This window comes from Pocillopora damicornis, chromosome 7, assembly GCF_964200805.1.
Source record: "Pocillopora damicornis chromosome 7, jaPocDami1.2, whole genome shotgun sequence".
Lineage (NCBI taxonomy): Eukaryota > Metazoa > Cnidaria > Anthozoa > Scleractinia > Pocilloporidae > Pocillopora > Pocillopora damicornis.
In genome coordinates, this window is record NC_142676.1 from 6533272 (window position 1) to 6547368 (window position 14097).

Genomic DNA, 14097 nt, shown 5'->3' on the forward strand with positions numbered 1-14097 from the left:
CACCTCTTGACCAAGTGAAACCATCGATAAAAGCTTCATCGTTTTGCGGCGTTGTGCTGCGCGCTATTATCAACTGATCCAAAGTACAGTATAAAGAATTCAGCATTTCCAGGTATCTTGTTTGGGGTTAATAACAATAGTGAATTGTTGCTTTTTTTCCTCTCGTCCTCTTGCCGAGTATAGTTCGTGAATGTTGTTAACAACAAAGCATCCTTATTGTGTTAATAAATTTATAATCAACTGGTTCGCTGATAAAAAAAAATCTACTGAGAGACCAAGCATAGTGAAGGGCATTTTCTCCCTTGGGTACCCCTGTGTGAACAGCACGCTTATGAGCAACTTTTCCAACCCCTCTCCCCAAGTGCCGCTAATTTGACACGCCGACAATTTTGCGACGATTTGAAATTCATCTTCGTCGAGTCTCGGCACAATTTCCTCAGCGCAACAAACAACAAAAGGCTTTTGTTTGAACTTGTGAAGTCGAATTTAACCCACAACAATGGCTCATTTCTTGATACGTTATTGTAAAACAAATTTGAAACTCTTGTTTTGTGTTTTGAATGTAAATTTCGTCGAAAAATTAAAGGGAGGGAAACGCGCCATTTAATTAACTCAGTTTTAGGTGTTTTAAGATCCCTGAAAAATATCGTTAGTCCAGAAGCTTGTAATACTGTTAACATGTCGGGTTAACGAGTTTGGATGAAATTCGATAGCTGTGATTGGTGCAACTTTTGGATCAGTTTCTCTCTATGGTCAGCTGCCGCACGGCCCTCCTGCTGTTGTGTTTTTTGGTCGGGCTTCTGGCTTCTGAGACTCAATTCCCTTGTCCCTGTTAATGTTGTTAGGGTGAAGTCTGACGTGAATTGCCTCTTTTACCCTGCGTGTATAGAAATGGGCATCACGATCGATTAACTTTAGTCTTTACAGAGCAGGCGTGTTCGGTTTTAAGGTTGTGCTTTGAAACGGCAAAGGCCAGCGTCTTAGGGAGTAGGATATCCCTGTCGTGTTCCTTGATTCTCTCCTGTATAGGTCTACCTGTTTGGTCGTTGTAAACCTTTGCACACTCTCAGGAAATCCTGTAGACTACGCCATCCTGTTTAGCAGCGTCGACGTTATCCTTCGGGTGTACTAGGTGTGATCGAAGCTGACTTGAAAACAGTTGCTGTTAACAGAAGCGAAGTTTTTCAGAGAGGCCTTTGACGTAAGGCAGAACTGCGATGGATCTGAGGTCGGTGGGGGGTTCAGTAATGGCGGTTTGTGTCGTGGTTTTTGTTACTCTGCATGGAAGAGGAAGAAAAACCATCAGTAACAAGAACAGATGACAGATGTTTCTTCTCGTTGGAGATGGAGGACTTTGTTTTGCACGCTTGTAAAGGCGCATTTAAAGACACTTGGCAATACCGTGCGCTTTATTGATTGGGCCAAACTCTCCTTACTTGTAGTAGGTAACACCGAACTACATCTACGACACCCACCACAGTAGTCTTCTCTTACTACACCTATTGCACGAAACTACACGAAACTACATCAACCTGCACGTATTACACCAAACTTCACAAAACTTCACCTACTACCCTAAACTAAATCTACTACACCGAAGTCCACCAAACAATATCTACTACACCAGACTACATCTACAACACTAAACTACATCTGCTACACCAAACTACACGTACTACACCAAACTAAATCTTCTACACATACTACACCAAATCACTTACAACAACTAATACCCAACTACACCTACTAAATCAAACTGCATGCTCTACACCAAACTACTTTATAAAATAATTCAAATAGTACGCGCGCTCTGGTTGGCCATAAAACCATTTTACACGAGCGTATATAAACACGGTGTTCGTTCCTCTTTCATTAGTTATTTTATAAAAGAAACGTAAAATGGTTTCCGTGTTTACATAGCCTGATGTAAACACTTGGTCCAACCTCCCGCGTGTTTACATCAGGCTATGTAAACAAGGAAACCATTTTACATTTCTTCAACAAAGTACACCTACAATATCAAACTAAACCTACAACACAAAACTGCACCTACCTCACCTGCTACACCTAACTTCCTCTATTACTACAAATTACTCCTACCACACCTACTACACGAATCTCTCGATTCTATTAAGGAATAAGTGTTAATTTTTTTTAAGATGGTGTGGAACCCTGTTCTATATTCGTGACGGAAATCATGAATGTATTACCGAAAATTGGAAATAGGAATTATAGTCCTTGTCAACGATAAATATTTAACCGATTTATAGGCTCATCTCAAAAAGAACACCTCAGATCTCTCAAGGAATTTTATCCTAAATCCTTTTAGCGAGGCAAAACACCGATAGTCGTGAAAAAGATTTTTATAAGCAAAGGTTGAAGATACTACGCACTGTAGTTGAATGTACCTTTAACCAGCGAAACCTGAAATAGACCAAACAGTAAAATTGTCCATCACAACAACAACAAAACAAAAAATATTTCAGTGTTTAAGGCTCCAGGTTTTTTTTGGTTTGATTTGCTCGTAACCTGTATTGGTTAGGGTTGATTCGAGTGAAGGGTAAAATTGTCCGAAATTAATACTGACAAGTTTATCCTCATTTATTAAAATCAACCCTCAGACCCATTTACCTGACCGTAAATGGGTCTGAGAAAACGTTTGAAATTCTTTGAAATCCACTTTTGCGAATGCAAAATAATTGCGTGGTGGCAAATACAAGCTTTCGATTTTCGTGGAATTTAATTTCCTCGTTTCTTCTTGTTGGACCACAGTGTATGTCGCGGGGTCGGTGGCAAGTAGCCATCTTATTTTCCAACTATTCTCGCAGAGACAAATACTTATATTCTAGTCTATGAATTCTCGCAAGGAAACGCTCGAATGAAGAGAAGTCTAATTTTACGTTAGCCATTACGCGCAATAACCGCTGATTCATGGCACACAACTCACTCTCAAGCACCTCAGGCACCTCGTTCTCAAGTACCTCAAGCAAGACGCGTAGCTGTTTTTGGGTGAAGATGTCGTTATACTTTCGCCAATTTCGCCTGCCCACTATTTGCTTGCCTCAACTGATCGGCAGCTTGCCATACGCTGTATAAGAAAAAGTCCCTGTTATTGGCAGCAACTTGATTTTACTCTACGTTCCGAGGCTCCCTGTTTTTAAAGTTTCTCAAGACGGTTGTTATTTGCCATAAGTTTTGATTGGAGAAGGAGGATCTCACGTAATGGATAGTTATCGGTGTGACAAACAAACAAGAGACACATTGATAAGTTCGATCGAAAATATCTTTTATTAAGTGCAATTGAACATCTGAAAAGAAGAAAAAAAACTTTCTATAAGTTACCACAACCTAAAGCTACGGTTAGCTTTCAATGATCAATGCAGTTTTTGTTACGAACATTATTATTATTTCATTCGTATTTCATTCATTCATCAGTCGTCGCTCGTTCAATTTTGAAATCAAGCTTGTGATTTCACAACAAACTGCACTCAGTCAGTTGATTTTGATTAAAAATTTTCTTTGCCAGTGAAATAGGAAACTTATAGAGAACGATGTGGAAAATATACAAACTGAATCAGTTAGGGTGTGAGAGGTGAAACACTTGAGCTACTCATTGGAAAACAGGTCGGTTTATGTACGATATAAGACTATTTTTGCATCCATACAGAACCAGTGAAGATGCATTTGTTTCGAAGTTTTTATATGAAATAATTCATATTTGTACTGCGGTTGTAGATGAAAGTGAAATGTGATCATCGCAGTAAATTTTCCAATTTAGGCAATTGGAAAGAAGAAGCCTGAAAATTCACTTGCTTTTCACTTACATTGATAAGTTCACATCTTTTTTGACATAGGTTTGAAAAACCCCCAAACTCAGTGGTAATTAATTTGAAAGAGCGTCATCCTAGAACATGATAAAAAGACAAATTCGAAAAACGTATTGATTTAATAACGAGATAAACAAATGAGTTATTGGATGGGTTGATGAACTTTGAGTGTGTGAAATAACTCAAAAGCAAATATTCCAACCACAGCTCGAACGTTGTAGTTCTTTGTGAACTTTGGTACGCATGTTGTATGGTATTTCTGTAGAACGTGGCGTATGTTTGTTTCGGTTCGTTTGTATTTGTTGCATATTGTCTTATGGTGAATAGGAGACTTGTCATTGTTAGTTTTTATGTTTTTAGGTGTTCGTCGGTGGGCAGAGCGTGTAAGCCAGGGAAAAGAGTAGGTGGCCACTTTCGCAACCGAACAATACAATGCTTATTTAGAGCTTTGCTATAGACACATTTTTTGGAACTGGCGATCGCGACTTTAAATTGGCAATAGCCACTTTAAACTGGATATTTATTTGTTGCCAAGGAAACTTGCCCTACTTTCTCAACCAATCAAATAAAATACTTAAAGTTATTGCATGTGACTTGATCATCGTTGTTTTTCCGCGCTTCTGACCCGTAAAATTTATCACTTTACTTTTGGTTCTCATTTGTTTTCGTTTGATATTTTCATTGGTGCTTATTACCTTATCAATTTTTCTTTTGAAGCTTTGTCGAAAAGTTTTTTTTTGTAACACTTGTGGCGTCAAGTTGAGTCAAGTTGAGCAGAGAAAAAATTATTAAGGCTAATTATCGTTTCCAAAGAGGTAAAAAAAAGGGGCCCGGCTTTGAATATATTTTTGTTTTATCTTTTAATAAGAGAATTTTACGCTTACCGCAATGATGATATTTGCATCGTCTGACAGTAAAGATGAAAATCCAGAGATGTAGTTAATCTACAAAGAAGTAGAGAAGATGCAATTTTCAGGAAGCACTGTCTGCCATGAAACCCTTACAGTCAAATGGACTGACTTTGGATCTATTGACACTTATATCAGCATACCTCATTCTCTGCTGTCGTATTTACCGCGGATGGACCACATGCAATTGCGAGAGGTTCTGAAGACTGAAGACAGCTGAAGAACGGATGGTATTGGAAATTGTCAACGCCAAGCCTCACATCTGGGCATTTTTGGAGAAGCTGCTTATACAAAAATAAAAGATTTGTTTCGTTAAAATTGAAATACCTGACTTAAAAATTGAAGTGCACTATTTCCTCTACAGTGTTTGCCAAAAATATTAATTTAGAAATACTTTAAAAAGAGTTGTTTAAACTTGTTGTGCAAATTACATTGGGTCCTTCTAGTTCATGGCAAAAGTTTGTGATCCGCAAACCTCAATGATCTAATTTTTTATTTTGAATTCAATTAATTTTGGTTCGTTCATAACGTTTACTTTAAATTTTGTTGAGTACACACCTCAGGGTGTCAGTTACAGCTTGAAAAATTTGAAAATATTGATCTGTAAATTTCTTGTATTTCCTCTTGAACCGGAATCTTGGTGATTTTTGCGTCAAATTTACCGAAGCAATTCTATGATTCCTCGCGCCACGTGTGCATGTTAAACGCCAATGTTTTTAATCAAACTTAATTTTGGAGTGGGGCAGAAGGAGATCAATTGTCAGAGGTTATGTATGATAGTTTTGAGAAAATCGGTATCATTTAAAACAAAAGAGGACATCCTCACTTGTCTTAGAAGAAAGTTATTTACTTAAATCGTATAACTTTGGATTTCGTTGGCTGACCTTGAAAAGGCAATCTCTGGTCTCTCTCCCAAGCCAATTGGGGATATCAGGCGTTGTGTATACGATGTTTTCGAAAAGTTGTCTCTTGTCTTTACCATAAAATGGTAGCTGATAAGCAGAAAAATGAAAATATTTAATTAATCACTCCACGCCTTTCTAAACTATTGAAATGGGCTGATGATTTATATCAGAGTGGAAGTTTAATTGTCTTCCAAATCTCTCGGTGGTAAAATATTTCCAAACTCTTTGATTGTCCCTTTGATGGAATCTGTTCTGTGACCTTTAGGATATCTGAAGACTAAAACAGATCCCCTTTTCGGGTGGAGTCTCCCCTTACCACGTTTGCCATAGGCGGGTGTCCTATTCCCACGGGACGAAAGGTAATGGCAATTAATGATTACTTCATTGTCAAAAGTTTGATTCATAAGCATTTGTGTCCTTCCGAAGGGCGAGTTGTTGTGTACAAATGTAAACATATTTGCAATGTGTGAGTTGTTGCAATATTATTTGTACAAACCTTGCCGGTCAGCATCAGGAATAAAGTCACGCCAAAGGACCACCAGTCCACAGAGTAAGTATAAGACTCTCCCATGATCATCTGTAACAGATTAAGTGGAGTTTATTGGCATTGCAAAAAGTGTATTAACAAATTCAACTGCGTGAGCTTGGTTGAAACATCAGTGTATTAACAAGGGCGCGGTCAGGATCGTGTAGTAGGGGGGTCTTTCTACTTTATTTGTTGTCCGAAACTGAGGGCGGAGAGGCATAAAAAATGTTTTTTATCGTAATTTTTCAGATTCTCGTGACAAGCAGAGAGGTTACCCACCCCTTTATTGTCGAGAAAATTGTTGGGTCTCGTTTGACAATGCCTTGATTTAAGATTGACCATAGCGGAAGATTATAGGAATACATTTTACCCTCAGAGAAGGAGGAGAAGAAAGAAGAACTTTCTTAAAAACCCATAGAGAAGATAAATAATTAGTGAGAAAAAAACAGTAGCGATTTGAACAAAGACTTTTCAGGGTAATCTGCTACAAGCCTTATACCTCAGGCGCCATATATGGATAAGTTCCACATACTCCAGTGACTGCAAAGCCGACAAATTCGCTCAGACCGAAGTCTGACAGCTTCAGGTGGCCATTTGAGGTTACCAGAATATTTTCCGGTTTTAGATCTCTGATGAAATAAGTTGGCAAAAACTTCTTTCACTCATTTTTAGTGTACATTACAGGGCAAAACATATTTGCATCAATTTTTCTGTTACAATGGAAAATCTTCTACCCGTTCTTTCTCGATTCCAATCCCATACCGCTCATGTCAATTGTGGCTCCTCGATTTCAAAAAACAAGTCTTTTTTTATTTTTCTCGACCGCTAGTGGTGCATTATGTTTCAGCCAATTTGCATCAAGAAAGCTGGTTAGACAGGGAAGGTAAGTTAGTCGACATTGGAATTAAGCCGGAATGAACGAGAAAATGTTTTTTGTATCCTTGTAGCAATCGGAAAGAAATGGGTGTATACTGGCTGCGTTATGTTTCAAATATTTCTCTTTATCATTCCCATAATCCCTCTAGTTCCTGTTATTCTTGTCGTCAGTGTTATTGTTATCGTTGTTGTTGTCATTTTCTCTGTCGTTACTGTTATGGTTATCAATATCGTCTGTGTTGTTTTATAAAGGGTTCCAAGACACCGGGGAAAAAACAAATCTTTCTTGAGAATGAGACATTCCAGAGTACGTTATGCCACAAACATACCTGTGGATGACTTTTTTCGAATTCAAATATTTCAATCCCAGGCCGATATCGACGGCGTAAAACCTAAAATACCAGACGTTGTCGTATGAATACTTTTAATTGACTTTCTAAGTTGTAACCTGGGTCTTAGTCAGAAGAAAATAAGCAACTGTAAGTCTGCAAACTTAAAACTGAATGCGTTGACAGCGGCATAGAAAAAGCCTACATGTTGGTAAAGATTTAATGAGCATGAGTGACGATTAGGATAACAATTTTAAACACTTCCGGGATGCTCAGCTGTTTTCCTTCACAAGGCGTTGAAACTTCTTTTCATTTAAATCGTACCTGGCGCGTTCCTCACTCAGTTTTCCTCCCTGGGCTCGCAGAACTCCAGCAAAGTCCCCACCGGGCAAATACTCAAGCGCTAAGGCTGTTTTTGTGAGCTGAAACAAAAACATTCTGTTTAGTTTATTGACATCAGCATCACGGCTGTGTTGATTAATACTTTGTTTCTTTTTTCAACAAACTGGCGTTAATTACTTAATGAATCGTTCATTAAAATTCATTTAATCCCTCCCTAAGGCTTTGTGACTCTTCCTCATTGGAATTTCATTGACAATCAAATTCCTCAAGCTCCTCCCTTATGCTCTGTTAACGACGACTAATCCCTCTTCCCTTCCCCCTTAAAATCAAGTAGACCCCCCTCCCAAATCCTTTGGACCCCAAGATTGGATCGTAGACAATAACTAACTATTCGTTAATAAAAAAAAACTGACTGAGATAGTGGCAGGCTCAACTTGCGTTCAGTTTAAAACAATGAATTCCTCAGCACGCTTATTGTTGCCTCCTGAAGGCATGGTCACTCTACTGCTACGATGTGCAAAGTTCCATGGTCACGCTAGTAAAAGATTCCTAAATATGGACGTGTTTTATCTGTTCCTGTAGCCAACCTTTCTGTATGTATTCAAAAGCCGTTTCTTAGGTACATACTTTGATGGTAAACGCCCGGCATAACTGGGTAACCCTGGAACTCCCGGCCAAGTGGATGAGGATGAATGTTTCTTTCAACACCATCGATTTGTTTGCTTCATTCTCCTTAAAGGTTTTTACTGCGTAATATCCATGGGTTTTTCGGCAATAAAATTGCGCTACCTGAAGTAGGAATAGAATAGCCAACCATTAAAGAATCTGCTTAACATTACTTTGAGCAATTTGTGGTGACATTAATTGACGCAATCTTTAGTTTTGGTTTTCCCCAGTCTTCTAAACGCCGAACGACTCCGCATTGCAGCAGCCCTCTTTCCCCAAGAAATTAATAAGAATTGAAGATAGACTGAACCATGGATCAAATTTGAAAATAATCAATCCTCGAGACTAAACAAGTCATAACTATCTCTAATTTAAGTCTCTAATTTTTCCTAAATCCCCTGATGGGTGGGCAACCACGAAACAGGCCTGTAAGGATGAACTTTTAGTTTATTTGTCTTCTTCCTCCCACAATATATATATATATATATATATATATATATATATATATTATATATATATATATATAATTATATATATATATATATATATAATTATATATTTATATTATTTATATAACAGAATCTCCTACCTCGCCAAAGCCTCCTTCCCCAAGTTTCTTAACTTCAAATAGGTCCTGGAAATCAACGTTGTCCAAATCTTCCACTCTTCGCATTTTGGTAGGATAATCGGACATCTCCTGACTTTTTCTTTTTCTACGGATCTTTGCACAGAGCAAAATGGAAAAAATTAATTGATTTCATTGGTGCATTGCAAGGAATGGTGATACCGGTGGCTTAAGTTTTGCATGGGAACGCTCTGCATTCATGGCTAAACCCTTAGCCTTTAATACTGATAAATTTATCAAATGTTACAGAAACACAGCCAATCAGATGGCTAGAAAGGTGCTTAATTATTTTATATAGTCTGAGAAAATGAGACAAAAATAAAGAGTACACGGAAGTGTCCGCGTCAGCTGGCAATGCCAACTTCAAATCTCGTTAGATTATATCACACGTGAGCCGCACGTGATTACGAAATAATAAATTAAGGGGGGAGGAGAAGATTGAAGTTTGAAATATTGAATTTAAAACTAACTGTAGCATTGTATAATATAGTCACTTGCTTTGCATAAGCATTATTATGAAAAGTTGTCTGAATTACTATATTCTGACTACACTCAGACGAGTTATTCAATTAATGTGAAAAGTTTATTTAGGATGAGTCAGCCAGTCTTGTAGTATAAGCATTATAAAATGATCTTAACATTTGTACACTGAAAACCAAGGGTTCTACAAAAAGAACCTGTGCCACGCCAGATACGACAAACAGCAGCACAATACCCCGAGGAAAGGGTAAACTAACCTGGTTACGCTGCTAATCAGAAAGAAAAGTTAATGAATGTCGTAATAGTTTACAGGGCTTTGAAAAAGAAAAGCATATTAATACAAAAGGAAAAAAAAAAGTGGTCAAACATAATACTGACCGACCAACAATGACTTCATTTTCCCATTAAAACGCTTAAATAATCCGAAACTTCCATGATGCCAAGCGAACCTCTTCAACTTACCATCAGAATATTAATTTCTGATGGCACGTTCCCATGTCACTCAAAGGTCAGAAATTACATTTTTTCACGCTTTTCATTTATAAATAATCAAATGATTGCTTGTTCAATTTGGAATAAACGAGCACTCGTGATTTTTCCAAAGACAAAAAATTCACCCCCCTTGCGGTCAATTTTTTTTGGTCTTTGGGATGTTTAAAAATGCAGAAGTTGAACACGGACTACAGATGAAATAAGTAAAATTTAGATCACTAAGGCTAAAAATTATTACCCTTCGTCTAGTTCTGTACTCTCTCCAAGCTTTCGGTATTAGTTTGGTCGCTTTGAGCTGTCATGAGAAAAGAAGTAATTATATACTGATAAAGTTTAATTGTGTAGATAAACCAGTATGATCTCAATACTGTATTGTTTTTTTCACGTTTGTTATTTATTAGTAACAAAATCAATCATTTTTTTTCTTCTTCAATCTGGAATAAATAAGCACTTGTAATTTTTTTAAAGACAAAAAATTCACTCCCTTTACGGTCAATATTTTTTGGTCTTTGGGATGTTTAAAAATGTAAAAGTTGAAAACGGACTACAGATTAAATAAGTAAACTTTAGATCACTGAGGCTAAAAATTATTACCCTTCGTCCAGTTTGGTAGTCTCTCCAAGCTTGCTGTGTTAATTTGGTTGCTTTGATCTGTTAGGAGAAAAGCAGTACTTATATAGTGATAAAGTTTAATTGTGTAGATAATCCAGGATGATCTCAATTCACGTTTGTCATTTTTTAGTAATAAAATCATTTATTTTTTTTCTTGTCCATTCTGGAACAAATAAGCACTAGTAATTTTTTCAAAGACAAAAAATTCTCTCCCCTTACAGTCAATTTTTTGTGTCTTTGTGATTAAAAATGTAGAAGTTGAACACGGACTACAGATAAAATATGAAAAATACAGAATACTATGGCTAAAAATTATTACCCTCCTCGTTCTTCGATGCTTTCTCCAAGCTTTCTGAATTAATTTGACGGCCTCAATCTGTCAGGAGAAAAGCATTATTTATATACTGATAAGTAATTATATACTGATGATAATTGTGAATCCATTTCCCTGATAAGGCCATGGAGTCGAAAGGGAACAAATAATGTCTTTTAGAAAGAATCTCATCTTATTGGATCGGATTACAGCTAAAATCGTCGAGAAAGTCTTAAAAATAATGAAACTTGCAGTTAAGATTTAAAAGACGTGACGCCTTTTGAATCTTAACGGCACATTTATTCTGCAAAGTAAATAACAATTTTGATAATGTCAGCATAAAATATCAGCGTCTTAAAGTCGTCACGCCATGTTGAACTACATAATAGAGGTCTACTTTCTACGAAAAGTCTCTTCTGCAGTCATCCGCCTACAACGGTCACCTCCGTACACCGGCTGCCTTCCTAGAAATGACCACCTCCTCAGAAGGGCCACCTCTCTACACAGGACACCTACCCATGAACCGCCTCTTTCTTACAACAGCCACCCCCTCACAATGACACAACAACTAAAGCGCGTCCCAACTGCAACGAGACTCATCTTTCGTCAAGGGCCAATTTAGAAAAATATTTGTTGCTGAGAACCCTGTCAGCTTTATATCACTAAAGAGTGGGTGAAATTTTTGCAATACCTAATTAAGGGACGCTATGAAAAATGATTTAACTTCTGTTCCTTGCTGGTTCAGTCACGGTTAGGATGTTTTTCACAAGCATCACTGTTTGTTTGTTTGTTAGTTTGTTTTGTTTTGTTTTTTCTAATCTATTTATTTTCATTGTAATTGTAATGAGATGATGTCACCATAAGCACGTTTGAAGAGTTGTAAAATTGAAGCCCAGTGTGCATGGAGTGAAATATCTCACTCTCGATTTGGATTTCCTTTAAAAAAGCGAATTTATTGTAAATCACATGAAAGAAAATTTTTGATGTTAACTTTTGGAACCCCCTTCCCTTTTTATTTTAAAATAATCCCACCATTTTATACAACTGAAATCACTCCATAAAATTAAATGATTGAATTTACCATGTATAACTGTGATCATGCTGTTATTACTATATCAAATTACCTGAAATTCAAGTCTTTTTAATTTTAGTCGACGCCAAGCCCGTTGAATTATGAACGCACATTCATTCTGCAAAGAGAACAAACATTATGATATCAACAGTTAATATGAGCATCTAAAATATCTATGATTATCGCATCGAATTTCCAGTTTCATCATCATAAGACTTCATATTCTGTTTATGTAGATATCAAAGGTCTATTTTTTTCTGTAGAACCGCTGCGGCCAACGTTTTGAAAATGGTCTTCTCCTCACAACGAGAACTTTCTCAACAACGATTAACTTTTAACAAACGCCATATTCCAACAATGCCCTCGTCTCAAGGGCAACATCCACCTCCTAACGCCCACCCCCTTATGACGGCAACCTTTTCACAACGTTTCGGTAACTTGAATGCGTCCAGACAGCTGATTCAAAAACCCGACTGACGACGGTGTAACAAGATGTGTTTTCAAAGACAACAAAATTCTCTCTCCTTGGAGTCAATTTTTTTGGTCTATGTGGAGGATTAAAAATGCAGAAGTTGAACACGGACTACAGATAAAATATGAAAAATACAGAATATTATGGCTAAAAATTAATACCCTCCTCGTTCTTCGATGCTTTCTCCAAGCTTTCTGTATTAATTTGACAGCCTTGTTCTGTCAAGAGAAAAGCCGTAATTATATACTGATAAGTAATTATATACTGATGATAATTGTGAATCCATTTCCCTGATAAGGCTATGGAGTCGAAAGGGAACAAATAATGCCTTTTAGAGAGAATCTCATTTTGTTGGATTAGACTACAATTAAAATCGCCGAGAAAGTTTTAAAAATAATGAAACTTGCAGTTAAGCCGTACACCGGCTACCTTCCTAGAAATGACCAACCCTGGAGAAGGGCCACCTCTCTACACAGAACACTTTCCCATGAACCGCCTCTTTCTTACAACAGCCACTCCCTTACAATGACACAGCAACTTAAGCGTCTCCCAACTGCAACGAGACTCTTCTTTCGCCAAGGCCCAATTTAGAAAAATATTTGTTACTGGGAACCCTGTCGGCTCGACATCACTAAAGAATTGATGAAATTTCTACAATACTTAATTAGGGGATGACCAACCCAGCTATGAAATATGATTTAACTTCTGTACCTTGCTGGTTCAGTCTCGATTAGGAAATTTTTCGCAAGCATCACTGTTTGTTTGTTTGTTTGTTTGTTTTGTTCAGTTTTTTCTAATCTATTTATTTTGATCATGCTGTTATTACTATATCAAATTACCTGAAATCCAAGTCTTTTTAATTTTAGTCGACGCCAACCCCGTTGAATTATGGACGCGCATTCATTCTGCAAAGAAAACAAATATTATGATATCAACAGTTAACATGAGCATCTAAAATATCTATGATTATCGCATCAAATTTCCACTTTCAACATCATAAGACTTCATATTCTGTTTATGTAGATGTCAAAGGTCTATTTTTTTTGTAGAACCGCTGCGGCCAACGTTTTGAAAATGGTCATCTCCCTACAAGGGGAACTTTCTCAACAACGATTAACTTTTAACAAACGCCATATTCCAACAATGCCTTCGTCTCAAGAGCAACATCCACTTCACAACGCCTACCCCCTTATGACGGCAACCTTTTCACGACGTTTCTGTAACTTGAGTGCGTCCAAACAGCCGACTCAAAAACCCGACTGACGGGGGTGTAACAAGATGTGTTTTCAAAGACAACAAAATTCTCTCTCCTTGGAGTCAATTTTTTTGGTCTATGTGGAGGATTAAAAATGTACAAGTTGAACATGGACTACAGATAAAGGATGAAAAAATACAGAATATTATGGCTAAAAATTATTACCCTCCTCGCTTTTCGATGCTTTCTCCAAGCTCTCTGTATTAATTTGACAGCCTCAATCTGTCAGGAGAAAAGCAGTAATTACAAACTGATAAGTAATTATATACTGATGATAATTGTGAATCCATTTCCCTGATGAAGCCATGAAGTCAAAAAGGAGCAAATAATGCCTTTTAGGAAGAATCTTATCTCGTTGGATCAGATAACAACTAAAATGGCTAAGAAAGTTGAATGA

General features: G+C 37.2%; 1 protein-coding gene across 4 annotated transcripts in view; it reads right to left on the bottom strand.

Annotated features, from left to right (window-relative positions):
• Positions 1 to 796: 796 nt before the first annotated feature.
• Positions 797 to 14097, bottom strand: part of LOC113664799 (protein kinase C delta type-like) — a 46588-nt gene continuing 33287 nt past the window's right edge. For 2 of the 4 annotated variants that reach the window (XM_089212788.1, XM_089212785.1), the window contains 16 exons: positions 12607 to 12663; positions 12026 to 12091; positions 10908 to 10964; positions 10571 to 10627; positions 10215 to 10271; positions 8969 to 9100; positions 8341 to 8502; positions 7696 to 7793; positions 7372 to 7434; positions 6666 to 6795; positions 6137 to 6217; positions 5620 to 5727; positions 4879 to 5016; positions 4712 to 4771; positions 3825 to 3904; positions 3266 to 3308 (listed from right to left, as the gene is read on the bottom strand). In XM_089212788.1, coding sequence (XP_089068914.1) covers positions 3884 to 3904; positions 4712 to 4771; positions 4879 to 5016; positions 5620 to 5727; positions 6137 to 6217; positions 6666 to 6795; positions 7372 to 7434; positions 7696 to 7793; positions 8341 to 8502; positions 8969 to 9073 — 966 coding nt within the window. In that variant the 5' untranslated portion in view covers positions 9074 to 9100; positions 10215 to 10271; positions 10571 to 10627; ... (1 more) ...; positions 12026 to 12091; positions 12607 to 12663 and the 3' untranslated portion in view covers positions 3266 to 3308; positions 3825 to 3883. Of the gene's footprint in view, positions 1278 to 2981; positions 3089 to 3265; positions 3309 to 3824; positions 3905 to 4711; positions 4772 to 4878; positions 5017 to 5619; positions 5728 to 6136; positions 6218 to 6665; positions 6796 to 7371; positions 7435 to 7695; positions 7794 to 8340; positions 8503 to 8968; positions 9101 to 10214; positions 10272 to 10570; positions 10628 to 10907; positions 10965 to 12025; positions 12092 to 12606; positions 12664 to 14097 lie in introns of those variants that run through there. The other 2 variants (XM_089212786.1, XM_089212787.1) reach the window with 2 other exon arrangements.